At 51.0% G+C, this 20,775-nt stretch overlaps 8 protein-coding genes across 13 annotated transcripts; 4 read left to right on the top strand and 4 right to left on the bottom strand.

Annotated features, from left to right (window-relative positions):
* Nucleotides 1-16: 16 nt before the first annotated feature.
* LOC1269653 (regulator of MON1-CCZ1 complex) lies at nt 17-2,510 on the top strand. The gene is made up of 5 exons (XM_061643867.1): nt 17-213; nt 280-775; nt 852-1,247; nt 1,318-2,184; nt 2,252-2,510. The coding sequence occupies exons 1-5, from the start codon at nt 85-87 to the stop codon at nt 2,311-2,313; spliced, it is 1,950 nt and encodes a 649-aa protein (XP_061499851.1). The 5' UTR covers nt 17-84; the 3' UTR covers nt 2,314-2,510.
* On the bottom strand, nt 2,457-3,240 carry LOC1269652 (adenosine 5'-monophosphoramidase HINT3). Its single transcript, XM_308297.5, has 3 exons — nt 2,973-3,240; nt 2,667-2,863; nt 2,457-2,595 (listed from the first exon to the last, which is right to left on the bottom strand). Exons 1-3 carry the CDS (start codon nt 3,175-3,177, stop codon nt 2,545-2,547), a joined length of 453 nt encoding a protein of 150 aa, XP_308297.4. The 5' UTR covers nt 3,178-3,240; the 3' UTR covers nt 2,457-2,544.
* Nucleotides 3,241-3,407: 167 nt separating this feature from the next.
* Nucleotides 3,408-8,034, bottom strand: LOC1269651 (vacuolar protein sorting-associated protein 8 homolog). The gene is made up of 3 exons (XM_308296.4): nt 7,793-8,034; nt 6,129-7,663; nt 3,408-6,056 (listed from the first exon to the last, which is right to left on the bottom strand). The coding sequence occupies exons 1-3, from the start codon at nt 7,892-7,894 to the stop codon at nt 3,860-3,862; spliced, it is 3,834 nt and encodes a 1,277-aa protein (XP_308296.4). The 5' UTR covers nt 7,895-8,034; the 3' UTR covers nt 3,408-3,859.
* Nucleotides 8,035-8,039: 5 nt separating this feature from the next.
* LOC1269650 (folliculin) lies at nt 8,040-10,174 on the top strand. Of its 3 annotated transcripts, none has more exons than XM_308295.4 (5): nt 8,040-8,173; nt 8,303-8,448; nt 8,517-9,689; nt 9,763-9,865; nt 9,939-10,174. In XM_308295.4, exons 2-5 carry the CDS (start codon nt 8,406-8,408, stop codon nt 10,054-10,056), a joined length of 1,437 nt encoding a protein of 478 aa, XP_308295.4. In that variant the 5' UTR covers nt 8,040-8,173; nt 8,303-8,405; the 3' UTR covers nt 10,057-10,174. The 3 variants fall into 3 exon arrangements, with proteins under 3 accessions (XP_308295.4, XP_061499854.1, XP_061499855.1); XM_061643870.1 differs by having other exon boundaries at nt 8,050-8,198; XM_061643871.1 differs by having other exon boundaries at nt 8,106-8,198; nt 8,315-8,448.
* Nucleotides 10,175-10,397: 223 nt separating this feature from the next.
* LOC1269649 (large ribosomal subunit protein eL18) lies at nt 10,398-11,707 on the bottom strand. 2 transcript variants are annotated; one of them, XM_308294.4, is made up of 3 exons: nt 11,624-11,707; nt 11,178-11,264; nt 10,398-11,082 (listed from the first exon to the last, which is right to left on the bottom strand). In XM_308294.4, exons 1-3 carry the CDS (start codon nt 11,624-11,626, stop codon nt 10,603-10,605), a joined length of 570 nt encoding a protein of 189 aa, XP_308294.3. In that variant the 5' UTR covers nt 11,627-11,707; the 3' UTR covers nt 10,398-10,602. The 2 variants fall into 2 exon arrangements, with proteins under 2 accessions (XP_308294.3, XP_001687888.1); XM_001687836.2 differs by having other exon boundaries at nt 11,567-11,680.
* Nucleotides 11,708-12,126: 419 nt separating this feature from the next.
* LOC1269648 (putative glycerol kinase 5) lies at nt 12,127-15,201 on the bottom strand. The gene is made up of 6 exons (XM_061645519.1): nt 14,847-15,201; nt 14,097-14,700; nt 13,927-14,020; nt 13,253-13,752; nt 12,749-13,186; nt 12,127-12,678 (listed from the first exon to the last, which is right to left on the bottom strand). Exons 2-6 carry the CDS (start codon nt 14,217-14,219, stop codon nt 12,211-12,213), a joined length of 1,623 nt encoding a protein of 540 aa, XP_061501503.1. The 5' UTR covers nt 14,220-14,700; nt 14,847-15,201; the 3' UTR covers nt 12,127-12,210.
* A 671-nt stretch (nt 15,202-15,872) lies between these two features.
* On the top strand, nt 15,873-16,668 carry LOC133391927 (uncharacterized). The gene is made up of 2 exons (XM_061648731.1): nt 15,873-16,180; nt 16,292-16,668. Exons 1-2 carry the CDS (start codon nt 16,056-16,058, stop codon nt 16,473-16,475), a joined length of 309 nt encoding a protein of 102 aa, XP_061504715.1. The 5' UTR covers nt 15,873-16,055; the 3' UTR covers nt 16,476-16,668.
* LOC5667034 (structure-specific endonuclease subunit SLX4) lies at nt 16,439-20,612 on the top strand. Of its 3 annotated transcripts, XM_061648713.1 has the most exons (5): nt 16,439-16,575; nt 16,711-18,383; nt 18,489-20,182; nt 20,254-20,406; nt 20,476-20,612. In XM_061648713.1, the coding sequence occupies exons 1-5, from the start codon at nt 16,478-16,480 to the stop codon at nt 20,575-20,577; spliced, it is 3,720 nt and encodes a 1,239-aa protein (XP_061504697.1). In that variant the 5' UTR covers nt 16,439-16,477; the 3' UTR covers nt 20,578-20,612. The 3 variants fall into 3 exon arrangements, with proteins under 3 accessions (XP_061504697.1, XP_061504699.1, XP_061504698.1); XM_061648715.1 differs by lacking the exons at nt 20,254-20,406; nt 20,476-20,612 and having other exon boundaries at nt 18,494-19,710; XM_061648714.1 differs by lacking the exons at nt 20,254-20,406; nt 20,476-20,612 and having other exon boundaries at nt 18,491-18,682.
* The last annotated feature ends 163 nt before the right edge of the window (nt 20,613-20,775 follow it).

Genomic DNA, 20,775 nt, shown 5'->3' on the forward strand with positions numbered 1-20,775 from the left:
GTGGTTGGTGGGGTGGGGTGGGGAGGGGTTGTGCAATAGACATGTCAACAAATGGGAGTTTGTTATGATTCAGATTCAGATTAGATGAGTCGTGGCTTGTTAAATATGGGCACCGAACTGCAGCACTACTATCTCGAGCTTTCCCCCGATCCAATTCGCTTCGATGGCACGGGGCTGTTGACGAACGTGTTTTTCGACGATGCCAAACAACAGGTAAGGAATAGGGGCCTCAAGCCCAAGTAAGCAGCCGTTTAATCCGATCGAAATCCCCTCTTCCAGGTTATCGCCGTACGTTCCGGTGGGGCGACGGGAATCGTAGTGAAGGGTGCGCGAGATGGGGAGAATTTCGTGTTCTGCATGGACCTACACTCGGCCGACGCTCCCGATGCGCAGATCCGCTCGATAAAGTTCTCCATCGACAACCAGGTGCTGGCCGTGCAGCGCAGTGAAACGTCGGTGGAGTTCATCAGCTTTCTGCCGAACCATCGGCCCAACCTGCAGGAGATACTGCTGTACAAAGGCAAAAGCATGATCAACGGGTTCGTGTGGGTGCAGGAGCGGCAGGTTGCCCTGTTCACCAACGTCGGCGTGGAGATACTGATGGTGAACTTCGAGAAGCGATCGCTCAAATCGCTTAAATCGCTAAACATCACGATGAACTGGTTCAGCTACTGTCCGAGCTCGAAGTTTGCGCTGCTCTCCTCGAACCTTGGAACGATTCTGACGCCGATCATTTTGAAGCCCTCCACGATCACCAAGCTACCCAGGCTGGAGTGTACGTAGTGGTGGAGTCAGTAATTTACATTGATTTAATCTTATTCATAAACTCTCGATCGTTCAACTGTTTCCAGTGGGCATCGATCAGGGCTGCATGGGCAAGGATGTGACGCTCGCTCAGCTGTACGGCACGAACGCAATACTGATACTACGCCAGCCACCGAACCGCCCGTTCGAGGTGGTAATCTATCTGCTGAAAGGTCCGGGACTGGCACCGAAAAAGTCCCACATTCTCAAGCTGGGCCAAAGTGGCCGGTTCGCCATGAACGTGGTCGACGATGTGGTGATTGTGCATCATCAGGCGACGGCCAGCTCGATGCTGTTCGACATTGCGCTTAGCAGCAGTGAAACGGAACACGGCACGGGGGCCACCATTCACTCGCCGATCATACCGGCAAAACCGATCCGACCGTTTCAGCTCGAAGTACCGAGCATTTCGCTGGACGGGAAAACGATGAACTGTGAACTGTGTACGTGGTGGACCCGTTCAACGGGTAGCTGAAGTTGCTATAATGGATATTTTTTTCCCCGCATTTCCAGATACGAAAGATTGGGTGCTCTTTCAGCCAAACATTGTGATCGACTCGAAGCTGGGCTGCCTGTGGTTCGTTCAGCTGAAGCTGAGTGCTCTCTGCGCACTCATCACGGACCGCTTGCGCTTGGTGGAGTTCCTGCTACAGCGAAGTGAGGGTAAAACGGTCATCCTTACGGTGCTAAAGGACATGATGAGCACGACGTACAGTGGCACGATGCTGCCCGTGATCGAGAGCATCTTCAACAAGCTGAACGTGCTGTACAAAAGCGTACTGGACAGTGAGCTGCAGAGCCAGATGGCACTGATGTCGCTGGCCAAATCGCCGATGAAAGTCCCCACTCCGCCGAGGGTGCTGATCGATCAGGCCGACATGTACACGATCGTGTTCTCCACCATCATCGACGCACCGCAGATGGGAAAGATTCTGCTGCTCTACCTAAACTCGCTAGCCCGCAATGGAATCAACGCGAATCACGAGCTAAGCAAGGCGCTACTGATCGACCTAGTCAGCCACAAGCAGTTCGACACGTTACAATTTCTGTTGAAATATTCAGCACTGAACGAATCGAAAGCGTTGGCCTGCTTCTTGCTGTCGCTGTCGAACGTCGACTATCCGGTCATATCGCAGATGGCACTCGACATGCTGGCACGGTTGAATGCGAACGAGATCATCCTGGAGGTGCTGCTGGAGCGGGGGCAGGTGATCGATGCGTTGCGATTGGCCAAACAGATGCCCGGGGCGGATTCGTTGCCGGCGAGAAAGTACCTTGAAGCGGCATACAAAACCGGCGATCCGTTGATCTTTCACTCGGTGTACAACTTTTTCCAGATGAAGAACGTACGGCTGCGCGGTTGTCCTGACTTTTTGAAGCGTAAGTGCAGCCAGACAAGAGGAAAATCATTTTGTATTAAATCATTTCGATATTTCCCTTATTCCAGATGAACAATGTGGCGAGTATGTGCAATATTATCAAAGTTTAATCGCAAACCAATGCTTGTAAGAGGCAAAAGAGGCAAAAGATGGGAAACGGGAAGGAAGAATGTAAAACTGTACTGTCTGTATGCATAGCATTCCGTGGTGTGACCCTGTAACCATGGTTACAGGAGATCAACCAGTGTTACACCAGTACACGGGTCGAGTCAGTTAGCGTTAGTAAGAGCTCGATAAAAGTAATATATATTTATTCGTACATAATAACAACGATGTCGTTACACGTTAAAGCAAAAAGATATCACTGATTGGTTGTGCCATCGCTTGGAATGGATTGCATTATGGTGTCATCCTAGAAAAGAGGATTCAAATCGTATAAGCACTCTCCACAGCTCACAATTTACGGATAGAAAGAAAGCTTACCGTTTTGAACCACATGGTGTTGGGTCGGAAAATCATCCTCGAAATGAAACCCATCTTGCTGACCGGTGCAATCGCGTGCATGTGCAGATGCTTCACGCTCGTAAACGGTGGAATGTGAAACCCAAAGGAAGCTTCCGATGGATCAATGCCCCTGCTGCTTTGCATGTAATTAACCAGCTCTCGCTTCAGTTCTTTCACTAGATCGAAGTGGGTAAGTGGGAGAGGAGAAAGAGAATATTATGTGTGTTTGTGTGAAAACCCCCATTTATCTATTCCCTCATTCCCTCGGCTCATATTACTACGTACGCAAGGGCTTATCAGCAGCGGTGAGTGAGTTTACGTTTTCCAGATGGTGGTTCGGGATGGCCAGATAATGGAAGTCCGATGCCGGCCGGATGTCCTTGAAGATACAGATGCGCTCATTTTGGAACACGATATCCGTCGCCGGATCATTGCCGGTGGCAATTTTGCAGAAAATACAGTTCGGCAGTGTACTTTGCACGGAAGCCATGGGTTGCTGTGTTGTGTTGTTCGATTCTGTTTCCCTGCCCGTTTTTATATTGTTGCAAATGTCATTCATGTCATACGGTGGCACACAGAAGGCAGGGCTGAGCTGAAAAGCGACGTGATTTTAAACCATTTGAATTTTCTACCGTTTTCCGTTACTTTTCACCTCATGAAGGAATCATTTTCGCTTTCTATTCCACAAATCCACATACAACAAAGGAATGAATGTATGGATTTTTCGGGGGGTATGTTTTATTTTCCGTTGTCGAATTACATCGTTCCCTATCACGTGACATACAGCATGGTTTTTGTTCGTTCATCGGTTTGTCACCGAAATCGGATGACCGCGTTCGCCGTAACGAATTCGCTCCAGAAAGGGGAAACGTCCATACACAGATGCAACATAAATAATTGTTCGATTCTTACTCGATATTGACTAAACACGTTCGTAACTAACAGTAGGGAATAGTAGTAGTTTTGGTAGAAATTATGCTAACAATCAGACGCATTTCACAGCTTCAACGCCAACTCGCCGCGAAAGTGGTTGAAAGTCCGTCGTGGTGTGGAGTTTCCTTCTTTTATCCGAAGAGCGGATGGATTCCGGAATGGCCACTAGAAAATCACACCACACAGAGCGAGAGAGAGAGAGAGAGAAAGAAAACGAATCCACCAGGGGAGGTGACGATTCAACCCACTCTGGGCGGAGCGCTAAGCTTCAGCGTACTAGGACCCTTGTCAGTACTCGAATCGTTCGCGTAAGGACCACTTTCCACGTAACATTCGGGCGTGCGGATGGAACACTCCTCCACGACCACCGCATCACAGCGTGGACATTTTAGGCGCTTCATTACCGGCGCCTTACCCGTCCCCGTTTCGACGTTTTGCGCCGTTCCCCCATTGCCATCGGTTCCGTTGGGCGTCTCCACCGGAACGGTACAGAAGTTGGCCGCACACTGCTGATGCATGGCGTGGCCACAGTCACCCATCACGACGATCGGTTGCCGTTCGGTGTTGTAAAGCCGGGCGCGACACACTATACACTTGATCGACTTTACGGCCAGTCCGCGCATCGCAATCTTGCGCTCGCGGGCCAACATCGCGTGCAGATCGTTGCCCAGTATGCGTGATGTGGTTTGTAGCAGTAGCGTTTCGTACGCCGAATTGGAAAGCATACCTATCAGCAGGTGCTTAATGTCGCCAAAGTTGCCCGTGCTGGTGCTACCGGACGACGTCAGCACCAGCTGGACCAGCTTCGAAAGGTCGACGAATTCGCTCGCCGAATGGAGAATGTTTTTCGTGACCGTAGTCAGATCGGACCGGGCCAGCACGATATTCAGCAGCGAGAACCACAGCTGCTCCCGGTCGCTTTCCGTTAGCACGGAGGAGGCACGCGTGCACAGGGCGCTCACCTGCAGGGCGCACATTTCGGCCGAACTCTCCGGCGCATCCTTGAGCGTTTCCACGGCCACGGCGTAGGCGGACTGGTAGTCGCCCTGCTTCTCGTAGAGGTAGATCAGCGGAGCGTTCAGCTCGTAGCGCTTGATCGTCCGGACGGCATTGTCTAGCCGGTAGGAGTCGTTCGACTTGAGAAACTCGATCACCTCCTCCGGCCGGTACTGGCACAGCAGCTCCAGGTATCGCTCCAGATCCGTCGTTTCCAGCTGGACCGATTGCTTGAGCAGTGCCTCGAGAAAGCGAAACAGTCGCTCGGGAACGGCTGCCTGCTCGAGCAGCTGCAGAAAGTGGCTCAAGTAGCGCATGAAGCCGTCCACCAGCACTCGCACGGCCTGCTCGCAGTTGATGTCCACCAGCTGGCAGAGATTTTGCACCACCAGCTGGTAGATCTGGCGCCGCGTATCGCTCGCATGCTGCGAGATGTACGAGAATATCTGCATGCGCCGGAACTCGTCCAGCAGATAGCAGTCGAATATTTCCTCATACCGCCCGAGCCGCTCCAGCAGATGCTCGGCCACGTGGTAGCAGCGGTTCTGCCGCGCAATGTCCAGCAGCTGCTCCGTCGGCATGTGATCGAGACAGTTCGAGCACAGCAGCTCGAGCCACGTCTGTTCGCGCTCAAAATGTTCCCGCCTGGACAGTGGTACGTCCGTCGGTGCCGTCAGGTACGCAACGACCTTCTCCAGCAGCAGCTCATTCTCCGGCAGCTCGCGAGACGCAATCTGCTGGGCGATAAAGTTCAGCAGGGCTCCGATCTGTGACCAGGTCGCGTGCTCGGGTGTTAAAATTTCCAGCAAAATGTTAATAATGCGCTGGCGCTGCGAAAGGCCCAGCTCGCCGTTAAACTCCTTCTCCTGGAAGGCAAGCGATATGACGTTGAGCGTTTCGCGCGTGTCAAACTGCAGCAGGCGGCGCAAGTACGGATAGGGTAGCTCGTCTTCCGGCGCCTTGTTGGAGTGAATCACCGTCAAGCAGCGCAACACTTCGTGCTTTACGGTGGGAATGGTTTCCGGCGCAATCTCCCCGGTGGGATAGCCACGGCCGGCGAGACAGCTCGAGATGTACACCAGCACGCAGTTGCCGAGGTGTAGATCGTCCGTCGCGAGCTCGATCTGTGGAATCAGATCCGTCAGCGAGACGGTGTAATCTCCCAAGGCTTTTGTGTTGAGGTACATCTGCGCACGGTAAAGCCGTTCCTTGCGGCAGATCGTTAGCACTTGATGCAGATCGAGACACTGCCAGTTTAGCTTCAGGATCAAGTTCTCCAGCTGTGTCGTTTCGCCCTTCTTCCAGAAGTATTCGCACATCACTTGCGCAACGCTCGGTGCAACCGCGTCCAGATGGTCGCACTCGATGTGCTTCGCTATGATCTGCAGGTAATGATCGGTGGTGGGAAGCCGATCGTACAGTTCCTCCCAAAGCAGTTGCCTACAAAGGATCAAAGAATGGTGAGTTAAAACATAACGGAAGCGCACGATCCCGATGACCGAAAGCACTTACTTTTCTTGAATCTCTATCAAGCATCCCACTATTGCTTCGAGGCACAGTTCCGGCGTTTTCTTCGTGACACTCAGATACTCCTCGTACATGCGCAGTATTCGGTCCTTCGAAGAAACGAGGCGCCGATGTCGTCCTGCCGCCGCCCGATACCCTTCAATCGCTAGCTCGATCGCTTCGTCCCACCGTTGCATCGAGGTAAGGTAGGATATCCGATCGCTCCACGCCCGAGCACTGATGCCGTGCAGACTCTTGCCACCCAGCAGGTACAGCTGATTGCCCTGCGACACTACCGTGTTGTAGCAAGCGGCCGCCCCAGCTAGGGCGAGCGCCGGTGACACGTTGCCCCCCGTCGCCAGGCCCTTGAACTGTGCCGAGTTGTACATGAGCCCCACGTTCGACAGGTCGATCACCTCCAGCTCCCGGTTCGTGCGCACGTCGGAAAGGTGCAGCACTTCCTTCGTGTCGAGACAGGCGATCGATTTCGGCCCAAGCCAGTGGATGGCGAGCAGATTGTACGACAGCTGAATGTGCCGCAGGAAGAGCAACGATATGCGCCCGCTGTTGTAGATGATTTGATGGAAGAACAGGTCGCAGCCACGTGCCGCCGCCAGGACCGGATCGATGCTGCGCGTTGAATCGGCCGCCTGGATGAGCACCATCTGCCAGGCCAGCAACGGCAGACAGTCCGGGTAGCTCGCCATGGGATGAAATTTGATCACCTTCAGCCGGGGCCGTATCAGCACGACGAAAAACTTGCTCAGCGTGGCCAGCGCCACGATGGTGTACGTTTTCAGCGGGTGTTCCTCGTCGCCGAGCAGCAGCGGCTCGACCGTACACACCTCTCCGCGGGCCCCACTGAACAGGCAGCGCGAATCGCATCCCCGTATGCCAAGCCGTCGGGTAAAGTTTAAGCTCCACACCGACCCGCCCGAATCGGAGCAAAGGGCCAGAGCGGGCCGGTTCGTCCACTTCAGATGCAGCACACCCGTGTTCGGTGTGATCACTTCGTTCAGCGTCCTGATCACGTCGCCCGTTTGCGTGTCAATCATGAGGATGGCCCCGCGCGCAAAGCCGGCCAGCAGACGGGAGCTGTCCTCGTTAAATGCCATCGCCGATACGGCGCCCTGTGTGATTCCCTCCTGGCAGCACCACTTCAGCGTTTGCGTACAGTCGAACGCGAGAATGTGCCCGTGCGACGTACCGACGGCAATCATCATCGAGACGGCACACGATGTGGCCAGCCCGGCGTCCACACGATCGACGGCCGAGGTCAGCTGGGCCGTTACACCGTGCAGCACGACGTGGCGCAGAATTGACTCGAGCTTCAGCTGTTCCTCCAGGGACGGGGTCGGTGTGGTTCCACCGCGGATCAGATCGTCGTCCGCGATGGAGGTTTGCGTGCCGGTGCCATTTCCGTTCGACTGCCGCACACCGAGCGCCGACACACTGTCCAGATCGCTGTCGATTTCGCTCAGCACACTCTCGAGCGTGGGCAACGTATCGACGGCCGGGATTGCGTACTCTTCATCATCCAGCTAGAACGAAAGGCGGGTTGTTGGTGGGCGTTAGATATTGGTTTCCTTCCTCCCCGAGGGGGAGGATGTGATGTTAATCATCTTCCCCGCGCGTCTCGCGCATTCCAGCACTGGGAACCGTATACGTACCTCTTCGATGTCGAGCTGGAGCGATTCCGCCAGCAGACTGTCGTTCGACCCATGGTCGGAATCGAGCAGCGAGTGCAACGACGGCGCCTTCAGCGTATTCATTCTGCGTGCTGCGTGCCGTTAAATGCGATCCATTAACACAAGCCTGTTTCAATACTGCAACATTTCGGATAAGTAGGGAATGGAAAATAGCCCTTTATCACCTTTTTGCACTTGCACCTACTTTGACAGCTGCCTGTGACAGTTCGTTCGTTTGCGCAGCCCAAGGTGTATATAGTGTGTGTTTGTTTACATTCTTTTTTTGGTGGATTTCGTAGAAAATGTAGATTGTGCGGGAAAATCGACTTCCGAATCCTGTTGGCGGGATTCTCAGAGGGTGGGGTAAGTTAGTTGGAGAGCGATTTTGGTAACCTTTTTTAGGCATTCGTCAACGGACAATGGTTCAAATTCAAACTTCTTATTCCATTCTATTCCACTTGGCCTGCTGACATTGCATTGTTTTTGCATCAGTTTCGCTCTCAGCTGATACGCAGTACGCAAAAGTGTGGGAATGCAATAAAATTCTCCAAACTGGTGCGCCTTCCGTCCGGTGGTGCTGTTATGCAAAGTCCCGATGAATGCAATCATTGCACTGTGCCACTTCTGTGAAGTTCATGGTAAGAATGGTGCGATTGTTGTGAGATGAAAAAAAGGCTCAACCATGATCACGATGTTTACGTTTTAGGACCGGGCGCTATTTTCTGCACGCAAACGTTGCGCGAAACAAACATCCAGCAGCTCGACATAAGCTTCGATATCGACCGGAAGGGATGTGCGGCGTGCAACTCGATCGGCAACAATATCGGGCTCGTGAGTCGCGACCCGGAAAGCAATGCCAACTTTGTCAGCAGCCAGATACCGGTGCTGGTGGAGACGGTTCCGCTCGTTAAGACGGCCGCCTTCCGGAGTCTCAGCTCGGAGGTGAGCTGTACGCCTTCCGAGGGTGGGTTCGTGTTCTTTGGCGATGCCAAGCATGGGCACGTTCTCAGTCACGCATTTCATTTGATCGACTCGGAGGCCCGCGGCTTCCAGAAACGGTTCTCCATCGTGATACTGATGAAGGACAAAATGTTTCTGCTGAACACACAGCCCTTTCTGGCTGACTGTATGGGGAAGATTTCGCGAGAACTGCAGGAGTATGCGCGTCTCGTGCACGAGGAAGATCTACGCCGACAGGGGCTGGACAGGGCGCAGCGGATCAACAAATGCTACGGAAGTGGATCAACCAGCAATGCCACGAACATTACCGCCAATCGGTCGCTGATCGAGCTGACGGGCAAGGAGTCGATTTACGCTTACGTCCATGCTCATTTTTCTTTTATCCTGTGGGCGGGTGCTCGATATTTGACGGAAAGCCTTACACTCGGCTGTCCTTCGACGCCGGTATGGTTGGGAAAGGAAACGGAGGAGGGATTTGCGATCGTACAGTCCGACAAGGAGGGTTACCAGATGCGCCGGCTCGGGCTCGGGGCTGGGGACAAACCCCCCTTCGACCAGGTGGACGAGCTAACGCGCGCCAAATACTCGCTGCGAATGTTTCGAAGCATTTTGAAGTCCAACTTCCTGTCCGTTTGCTACTGTGCGCTGACGGGCATACAGATCGTGATCCGCGGCACACCGGTGAAGGGTTACTGTTTGGTAGCGAATTTGAAAAAGTTCCTTCCCGAGGCACTGCACAAGCTGGCGCGGGCACACGCCGAAACGTACACGTCGGCGAACGAGTTTCGCATCATCAACCTGAAGCAGGAAGCGATTGCGCCACACTCGTCGAGCAGCATTATGCGCGTGGATCTGGTCGACGATCAGGACAAGGACACGGTGGCGGTGTGCGCATGGGAGGGTGAATTGCCAAGCAAATGTAAGCAGTGGAAGCAATTGCTTTTGCTTTCTCATAGAACAGTAAATGATGCGGTGTTCTTTTGCCATTTCAGTGCCCAGTCTACTGCAGAAGATCATCAAGGCCATCGACGAGGAGTTGTTCAACGATCATGCGTTGGATAAACATTTACGGGTATTGGTGGAGGAGTGGAAAAAGTAAGCAATCTGGTGGCATAAGCCGAAATATGTTCTCTTTTTACCAACAAGAGTGGTTCCCTCTTTTCCACAGCAAAGTGGTGTGCATTCGCAAGGTAAGCTCCAACCAGGACGTGGCCAAAATTAAAAAGATAATGGGCGTTCAGCAGCAGGACCAAGTTCTGATCAACTATTGGTATAACCATCTTTAAGGAATTCTTTACACTGTTGGATGTAAAGTGTATGGGTATTATTATTAGTTCAGCGTGCCTTTCAATCAGCTTGGCTGATAATTACTGTTCGAGACAATAAATGATTCTCTTTGACGAAGACTATGGCCATGAAGCATTCAATGGGGATAATATCACCGAAAGACTGTTAAAAGCGACTACTACAAAACTAAAACCCTTTCTGGCCTGCACGACCTTCCAGCACGAAACCGCAAACGGACAATAGGCGAACTTTTCTTTCAGCGGTTCCTCCACACCATCAAGGAACCATCGCTTCACACGCGCACACACTCACACACGGGATACACCACACCACAGGGCTGTTTCATGTTGGAATCGATCTTTCTTCCTTGTATTTCTCTTCACCAACGCCTACTTACACCAAAATAGAACACGATTTGCGTTGCACTTCTTCGGTGGCTTTCCCGAATGTTATCGTAGTTGTTGCTGTTGTTGTTGTTCTGAGGAAGTGCAATCCAAACCGCCATCGCCGCCGCCGTCGCCGTGACAATCGAACCAGCAGTAGGCTTAGTTCTTGTAACCGCAGCTGCTGCGACGACCGCGAGCCTTCTCGAACTTGCGGCCCTTCGACTGCACGTACGGGCGGGTGTTGGAGTGCGGCACGCCCGGCGCACGGCCGAAGTGCTTGAATACCTCGCGGGCGGTTCGCTTGCCCTGCATCAGGACGGTGTTCCTTCCTGTCGGGGAGAGCAGCGCCAGCTGATCGAACGTGTAGATCTTGCCACCGTTCTTCAGGATGCGCTGGCGGGCCTTATCGGTCACGCGGAGTGCGCACACGTTCAGCTTCGGCACATCCATCATGCGCACATCGTTCGTCACGGTGCCGATCACGACGGCGACCGACTTTTCATCCTTGCCGCGCAGCTTCATCAGATGGGCCACACGGTTGAGCGACATGGGCGGATGGTTCGTGCGGCTCATGAACAGACGACGCATCACGATCTTGTTGAACTTCTTTTTCGTGCGTCGGTACAGGAAGCGGTACAGCTGGGAAAGGGGGAAAACAAGCGGTAAGTTAATCCATTTTTACATTCCATCACCACGCCGCGAGTCCACGCCGGGTCCACACCGCAGCAACTTACCTTCACCAGCAGCGAAAGGTACACGTCCAACGACTTTGGCCGAGTACGACGGACCTTGCGGTCCCACTTATGATTGATATCGATACCCTGTGCGAGGGGAACGAGAAGAAAGAAACCATCATTATTAATTCACTGCCCAAATTCTCCAATTCTCGACCGCGTTTGGTCGAATTGGGCCGGCCAACACCATCGCCGGAGCGGTGTGTGTTGGTGTGGTGGTAGCCAACTTTGACAGACAACAACGCATGCAGCACGCAAGCAGCCGCACGGCGACCGACAACTTTCACATATTTTCGGTATCTTTGCAATCGAAACAACATCCAACACGGGTACGACGATCTGCCGGCGTGTAGCTACGGTTGTCGGTTAAAGTTACGCCACTTATTTACCATTTCGCGTGGTAAAAATACAATCTAACATAGCACTGTCCCAGAACAACTCCTTACCATGTTCAAGACCGGAAAAAGAAAGAACCAGAGCTGCCAACCTACAAGACGTCAAAGTGTGTGAAACGCCAGCTGTCAAATGGGCCGGACGCAGTCGATATTTTGCACCGGGCGTGGATCAATGGGATTTGTATGACATTTTCATCGGGAAATGACATTTGAATTTGAAATTATGAGTTTAGCTCGGAAAATGAACGTTACAAATTTTATATCCATAGACTCAGCATTCTGGAACAGATGCCATTATTTGAGGGGTGTCCTTAAATTTAGTTTTTTTTAATTTTAAACAATTTTACATGAAAAAGTCTTTTAGTACGAAATTCGGTTGAAGAGCGGATAGAAAGTGACTTGGAATTGAGGTTCGTGTGATCAACAACTAACGGATATCCAGAAATAGTTAATGATCATTTGATGTGTGTGTGGTATCATCATTAACTACATTATATTGCTTTTTGTGATTAAAGCATCCTGCACGGAAGAGAATGAGACGAAACTTTACACGATTTAAGCCAACATGATTGCGTTAACGCAAACGATCCATTTTTATTGTACCTTTGCCACACCACGGTATAAAAAATATCACATTGTCAGTCTAGGTTTTTAATGTCCTCCAGCATGTACCACTTTTTAAACCGATCCACTGCCCGCTCCCATGCCCGCATCTGCTTCAATCGTTTCGCACGTTGCGCCCCATCGGGTGCGAATGTTTTGTCCACCTTCCTTAGCTCCGCCAGCTGCCGTTTCGTGCTCCAGATGCCACAGTTCAGCCCGGCCATATACATTGCCCCCAGTGCGGACGAGTCTGCCACCTCGCCTCGTTCCACCTCGATCCCGGTCAGATCGGCCAGCGTTTGGCAGATGAAATCGTTCTTCGAAACCCCTCCATCGACCCGGATGCAGGTGAAGGAGAAGCCCGTTTCCCGCAGCGCACAGTCGTACAGGAGGGCCACGCGAAACGCGAGACTTTCCAGCAGAGCGCGCACCATGTGCTCTTTGCGCGTGGAAGGCTTAATGCCAATGAATCCACTTCCGGCAGTATCGTCACGAATCGGTGGCTAGAAATGAATCACGAGAAACCATGGGAGGTCAATAAAAATAAGGCAAATAAGGAGCGAAACTACTTACACCAAGTCCACTGAACGCTGGTACGAAGAGGACACCGTCCGAGTTGGGCACCGACAGTGCCATCGCGGCACTTGCGGCCGGATCGTCGAACAAACCCACATTGAGGGCCCATTCGATGATGGAGCCCGTATCGTTGGACGAGCCCTCCATGAGGTAGATAATGTCCGGCGGCGAACCAGCTCCGCCCTGCAGCTTGTAGCCGATCAGCGGATACAGCCCGTGCACCGAGGCAAGGCACTTTGTTCCAGTGTTAACGTTCAGAAAGGAGCCCGTACCCATCGTGATCTTCACGTCGCCCCGCTCGAAGCAACAGTTGCCCCACAGCGAAGCCGCCTGGTCGCTTACCGAGGCGGCTATTTTGATTCTCGCCCCCAGCAGTGTCTCGTGCACGTGGCCAAAGTCGTACGAATTGTCCACCACCTTTGGTAGCAGCTCTTTCTGGAGATTGAAAGCGCAAAGTTACGAGAGAGAATTCCCCAATTTCTAGTTTCTAAAGGAACGTACCTTAATGGAAAACAGATTTAATGCCCAACCGGCCCACTCTTGCCCGAAAGGATCGTAAATTCCGGTCGAGGTGCAGTTGGTCACATCGCTTATATGCTCCACCTGCTTCGTAAGATCCGTGCCCTGGCGCAAACGATACAGGAGCCAGGAATCGATCGTCCCGTACAGAACGCTGCCGAGCTTTAGGTCCTCCAGCACGGAAGGATTGTTCTGCAGCACCCAGGCCAACCGCAGCGTGATCTGTGGATTCATCAGCTTGATCACACTGCCCGCCAGAAACCGCTTACTGCGGGTAACGAAATGCAGCACGCTTGCACCGAATTTCAGCAAACGGAGCGTGAAACTCTCATTCCAGTCCTTCACAAGCTGATCGGCCCGCAAATCCTTCCAGGTGATGAAGTTGTGATACACCTGGCCCGTGTTCCGGTTCCAGCAGGTAAAGCTGTTCCGCTGCGTCGCTATCGCCAAGCAGGTGAGCTGTTCGATCTTCAGGTTGGCATCTGTTTGGGGAGAAGGGGAGGGCAACATGCGGAATGGAGTTAATTTGAAATCCGGAACGGGCACGTCATTAGTGCTAGGTGGTGACGTTAAGCCACTGCGATGAACGCCACTCTTTCCACCACGTTTCGCATCGATTAGATAACCGCCATTAACGATAATGACTGCTCACTGACCTTCCGTCGCATGTCGGATCACTTGCAGCACACTGGTCCACAGTTTTTCGGGGCTTATTTCAACCCACCCTGGTGCTGGATAGATCAAATCAACCTACAAAAAAGTATTGCGTTAATTACTCCCCTGTTTTTTTTTTGTTTGCACGAGCTCTTGGCGCGAACGTTCTTACATGATCATAGGCGGTGCCGACCGTGACCGGTTGTCCGTTTGTTGGGGCCGCGTAGATGATGCACCGAATCGTCGTTGTGCCAACGTCGAGCGTAGCGATGTATTGCCGATCGGTTGCTGCCATTTCGGGGGGATTGGGCGCGGGTGAATAGGGGAGGTGTAATTGGGGACCGTTGTTTGCCGCTGTTGTTGTTGCCACTTAAACACCACTTGAACCTTACGCCATCACATCAAGGAACTACGAACTACACAAACAAGAGAGAGAGAGGGCAGAGTACGCTAGGGAGAAGCCCCTCTCGAAGGAACACAAATCACTACTTCCGACTGGGATGATAAGGCGCCGCCCCTGGGAGAGGACGACGAAACAACACGGACCACGATGTTGCCGCACCACTTGCGCAAGACGCTCTGCCAGATCGTCGTCATCGTCATCGAGCGCAGACCGGTGGTGGCGATGGTTTCAATTTAAGCCGATAAAATCGTCGATAGAAGCAAACCCCCGACGATTGTGTTGGTGGTGGGGATGGCGATAGATGTTTGATGCTGGGGGGTCAGTGCGGCGAGCCATACCCCATTCGTATGTATGCGGCGCGGTGCGTCGTGTGCTGGGGAGGAAAGAAACGGGAACCAATTCATTGATTAACGCACATTGTTTGTTTGTCTTGCTTTGTTATGCTTCGCTGGAGGAAATTGAAGTGAAAGTAGGTGTTCGGTATGCTGATTGGTTTTGCTGTAATGAAATGGAGCATACCTTTTGTGGGGTGCGGCGATAGGGCGGGAGGGTGGCAATACGGCACACGCGGCTATTGGAAGTAGAAGAAATTTGGACCGATTCACTGATAACAGCAATTCGCCGGGATAAACTTTTTACAGCAGGGACGATCAGCTTATCACGATAATTCGCTGAACATATTGAATGTTGCCTTCAACAAAAAGCATTAAACGAAGCACAATATAAAAACAGAATAGTTTTGCTTTAGAAAGCGAACAATGCAATAGTTTAAAGATAAAGATTTTTATGATTATTTTAAGTAAACTGTTCTTCTGGCCGCGGTCGTTCCACGGGACGTGTTTATCAACAAGCTCAACTCAACCCCAACCTACTCTAAACGGACGAGGGAAAATCCAAAACCCGGTTTTCGCGAGCTCGCGAACGCTCCAAATCGGTGCGATTTTTCCTCGCTGGCGAACGTTTTTGAAAGTCGTTGCGAGGGCCGCCTGCCAAAAAGCTCGCACTGGTGTGCGATTGTGTTGGTGGACCAAATTAAATGGCCAAAACAGTAAATACACTACACCACACCCTTATTGACCCCACGGACTCTTACATTTGTTTGTTCCATTTTACATCGATCTTCTACATTCGTTCCACCGTCATACTTGCTCCTCACTTGCTGTCGCATCAGCTGACCCGGTGGTGGTATTTTATGCACTGTCTTCATCCGTTGGTGATCTTGACGCTGAAGGTACTGCAGTCAATTTCTGCACTCAACATTTAAATCAACCACGAAGTTTGTTTACATTTTCTATACGTCCATACGGCAAAAGAGATGGCATGACACAACGAGCGAGCACACACCTCGTAAATTGTCACCAACACAACGAAAGGAATAGGGACAAAGGTAGATGAAGCGTTCGAGGTGAAGTGGGAGAGGGAGGCACAAAGGCTCCCTTCGAAACGAGCACTGTCGAGGTAAGTAAAGGACAGGTAGAGAAAATGAACGAGAAGCAGCGATAACGTCAAAATCCCTCGCCATGTTGTGCGGGAATCGTTTGTTTTCAATTAGCTGTCAAACGTCAAAATCATCGCGGTGCACGTCTGTTGCGTGAAATCCGCCAAATACAGGGCGCAGGGATATGTGTTTCGCAAGCGATTGTGTTTGTTATTAGGAATATTGCTGTGTGTTTGTACTGATTTATCCCCCCTCGGAAAAGGTGTATTTTCCAACGCGAGACAGGTGGAATGGGTGGTGTTGATACGACTCGCTGGAAACCCCGCCGTACGAAGGGTACCGTGATATACAAGACACGAAACCAGTTCGCTTGGGCGGTGATAGCGGCCGGCACCGCAATCTTTGCCACCTATTAGTAAGTAGAACTTCGATATAAGACCGAAATCGACACACACGACGCATGGGGCGTTGATTTTGGGGAATAATTAGTTATTGTTCATGGTTGTTGTTCTTTCTTTCCGCACAGCACTGTCGTGAGCTACGTTGGCGGTGATGGTCTGAAGGAGCGCCTGAGGCGGGACTTTTTCGAGAAGACTGAGGAGGAGGTGGACCGCCGGAATCTGATGCGGTTTAGCTTGGTCGCACCAAAGCGAGGCGACACGATACGGAAGCTGCTCGAGGAGGAGAAGGACGATCAGACGAAGAAGTAGAGATGAGCAAACGGTTACGGTTCGCGAAGCTAAGGCTTGGCAAGCCGATCGAACCGGGCGAGCCGGCACCGGTGGCGGTTCCTGCTGAGGCAAATGTTTGGTAATGTTCTGTTTTAGAGAATTCCGGGTAGTTGGCAAGGACCATCTGTATCTGTAGTTTGTAGCTAGTCAATAAAGTAAAGGTTACCAAGGAGTTTAACCGTTGTTTTCCCTTCTATCTTCTGCTTCTTTTCAGTGCGGATAGTACGGCAAATGGTAAAACTTCGAAATATTTTGCAAAAGCAGGGGCGGATGTATGTGCCGAAGAAGACACGTTCATAGTGATACACTCTGAAGACTCGGGAGAGGAGAATGAAGTGACCTTGGAGCAAAGCTCACGCAGAAGAACACAAAACCCGCCCGAAGCGTGCCCGAACGATGGTCCCAAGCTGCCGAAGCTGCGAAAGAAAACGGCCGAAGGAAATGCCTTGATTAGTAACTTCTTGGCCTCACAGCCAAGCCAGAAAGCGGAAGGAGATGATGATTTTGAAGAGGCAAAAGTTGGATCACCGAAATTGCAGCCGAAGAAAACGAAAGTACAACGAGCCGCCACCAAGAAACCGGTCAAGGCTCCGAGGAGGCCCAAGAATCAGGCCGACATTAGGAAGGTGTTTAAAAAGTACAAAAACGACCATGAGGTATTGCAAGAGCTGCTCAAGGAACACAGCGCTGCTGAGCAAATCGATCCGGAGCAGTTACAAATAGCGCTAGCTATGTCACGATCGCTGGCTGATCAGGAGTGTAGCAACCATCCAGCAACGACGAGTGCATCATTTGACGGCGAAGAAGCTCAAATGGCAAGCTCATCGGGAACGTCCGAAGAGCGGCGTATCGTGAGCATTCGCACGACTTTGGAGCAGTTCGGCTTTCGGTGCAAAAACAGTTACACTGACTACGATTTGAACGTGATCTTCGGCAGTGGCAGTGTGACTAAGAACGTGAAAAAGATCAAACATAAACGAGCGACCAATCTGCAGCCCAGAAGCAGGGAAGAGCTTGCTGCCTTTATCGATGGGCAGGCGAAGAAACTGTTCCCCTTGGAAATGATGCAAAACGCTGCGGAACTAGCTGCTCCGCTGGATTTGGAGTCATGCTTGACCAGTTTATTTTGGATCGCCCAGACCGAGCTTCCGAGCGAGCAGCTAATGGAAATGTACTATGTACCGGAGCTATTGGAGGTGAATCCTGCTCCGGTGGGGTGTATGCTAAAAGATTGGAGCAAAATTCCGGGCCGTGAGTGTACACCGGAACGAGAACTTGATGGATCGGCAGGGCTTGCGGAAGCTGTGGAAGTGGAACGAGGGAATGAAGGTTTGACTGGAGACACCGATGCGGTAGGAGAAAGCAGTGCTCGCATGAGCTCTCCCGATTTGTTTGATGATTCTGAGATCGATAACAATTTGTCGGAACGCAAAGAGAATCGATTAGCTTTGGAAGAGTCTACGGATAAAGCTGAATGTGAAAATGAAGCAAACAATGAACAACAAGAGGAGCAATCTCAAGCATCACTAAACGAAACAGGAAAAGCTCTCGATGATCATGAAGAATCACGTGCTTTTGAGGAAGCTTCAGCCTCCGACAATGTGGAAGTTGTAGAAGAAAATTGTATAGAAGCCCCTGAATGCAACAGTAACGAGCAGGCCATGGAAAACGTTGCTTCCACATCGTGTGTCGTAGACGGTAGTGTGACAGAGCAGGAAGAGGTCATTGTTCTGGACGATAATTCGGAAGAGGAGGAAGATAAGTTTGTTACTGCACCGGAAATGTCCGAATGTCCACAGCCGGTGTTTCATCAAAGCTCGGAAAACATATTCGAAGATACCGACCCGAACCCGATGGTCAGCTTCGAAGCGTATTCGAGTGAAGAAGGTAACGGCGTTTGAGTGAATGAATGAAGTGCTTTTTTGTTTTCTCCTTTGTTTTCGAAGATCAATTAATGTACAATAAAATTTTCCCTTTTGTTCTACTGTCTAGAGAAGATTTCTGCAGCCTCGCGAACAGCAGTGGGAACGGTTTCAGCAAACGGTGACATTGGACCGGTAGACCAAGTGCCCAACGCGGTGGTGCGAGAGGACGATGGAAAGTGCAATACACTCGACCGGGAAGGCGACTGCCATGAAAGTGAGCAGAAAAGGGAAGATACTAGTTCTGTAAGCAAAACAGTGGATAAAAACATAAGCCCGTTCGGAAAGGAGCCGAAATTCTCGGCGGAAAAGGATCTATCGTTCACTCGACTGGCTATAAAAGCACGCCTGAGTGAGGTGAGCTCGGTGGAAACAGTAGATCTGTTAGATAGTGCTCCGAGCAATGGAAATCCGACAGCAAATCTTGAAGAAATAGACATGGAAAGTGTAGTTGGGACACAATGTAGCCAACAGAACGATACGCAGGACCATGTACTGTACATTTCCGACGATGAGGTGAATTACTCTATCCGTGGAGAGCCGTCACGGGTACGTGAAACGCAACCGGAAGAAGAAGAAGCAGGAGCATCTGATCCAGAGGAAGATCCAGATATGACGGTTGCGTATACTGTTCCCGGGCCCACTGAACAATGTGAAAATAAGGAAAGTCATTTGTCTTTGAATTCTGACCGGCCGCCCTGTTTGGAAATGGAGCCAGAAGTTTTGACCATTTCTTCAACCGAAAACGACAGTGAACCTATCGTGGGGGAAGTGAATGGTGCCGAAAATACATTCGCTTATTTAGGCAATCTGGTGAAAGAGTTCAACTTACCTCCACTAAAATCGCAGCAAAATGGAACGCTTGAAGCCTCCAAGTCCACATCAAGTATCTGTTCAATTTCCAACGGCAAAGAGTTTGATGATGGAAGCCAGCATTTACCCATTGAAATAGATGATGATAATGACGAAAAAGAGCGTCAGAGTGGAACAAATCGTGTAGTGCAGCAGGATGTATCGGTCATTAGAAACAACGTACCTGAAATACCTGATGAGCTAGAGAACTATCTCAACAACTACGAGGAACCCAACTTTGACGAACATGAAATAGAGGCAGAAATGATCGCATCGCAGTGCCCTCGGATTGAGAGTGTCCCCGAAGTACGAATGCCATCAGCCAAAGCTTTGAGCAGAGTCAAGTCCTGCACTCAGTTTGATTCCCCGAGGGTTGCTTCGCCCTTGAGACGAACTCCATCCGAAGCGGTCCTTTTGTCCTCTTCAACTCCAAAAGAAAAGGCGGCTCTCGAACAACAACAACAACAACCATGCGGCGGAGACAGATTCGAAAGCAAATTCAGCGACTTGAAAAAGGCTGTGATAGACGTGGGCCCGGTAGAGTATGTTATTAGTACGGTGAATGTTAGTCAGCAGCCGCCAGAATATGAGAGTATGTCAACGCCCGAAATCGAACGGGAACTGTTCAAATACGGCTTGAAATCGCTGCAACGACATAAAGCCGTTCGAGTCCTGAATTATTTGTTCGAAACGATGCATCCATACGTGGTGATAGAAGAAAGGAAAGAGGACGCAAACTCACAACTAGCCGAGCTGGAAAGTATTCCAACCGCCTCGCAAGGTGTCAGAAAGAAATGTAAGCCAATTGCACCTGCAGGCAGTTCAACTGTTCTGAAACGACCTCGTAAAAGCGCCTTCAAACTGGATACTACCACCACGGACTATTTTCTTCCCTCAAAACCACGGAAAAAGGTAAGCATTAGCTGAGTGGGCACGATTCTTCGCACGGTTTAACCACGATCCCTTGTTGTCCCTACTTTCAGATGGCCTGGTGTGCGGTTCCGCTTCATATATCTTTCTTCAATCTAGTGTCGGAAAGTGAGGCCTTACAGCGGCAGATACTACGATATGAACCGATCAATCTAGATGACATTTACGGGATACTGAAGGATGGTGGTTTACGCTACGAAACAAATGTAAAATTGATTTATGACTGATTTAGAGGTATTTTCCTAACAAGCGTATGTGGTTCTCTCTTTCCACAGGATCTGATCGCCTTTCTCGACAAATACTGCATCACCTTTCGAACGGCAGCTTCTAGTGGCGATCGTACGGCAAAAGTGAAACCGAACCCTGACAGCAAATAAAGAAATTCGACGTGGAAGAAAGCGTCATACAAACAGGTGATATTGCAAGTTCAGTTGTATTGTAGCAGTTGAATATCGTACTTTTGTACTTCCTATTTACTTGTACACTTCACCGTGATGACACATGTTCCGCGTATTGGCGGTACACATTCCCGGGCGGGTCGTAGTTACACACCACAAACACACTCGTACCTTTGG

This window comes from Anopheles gambiae, chromosome 2 (genome assembly GCF_943734735.2).
Source record: "Anopheles gambiae chromosome 2, idAnoGambNW_F1_1, whole genome shotgun sequence".
NCBI classification, from domain to species: Eukaryota; Metazoa; Arthropoda; class Insecta; order Diptera; family Culicidae; genus Anopheles; species Anopheles gambiae.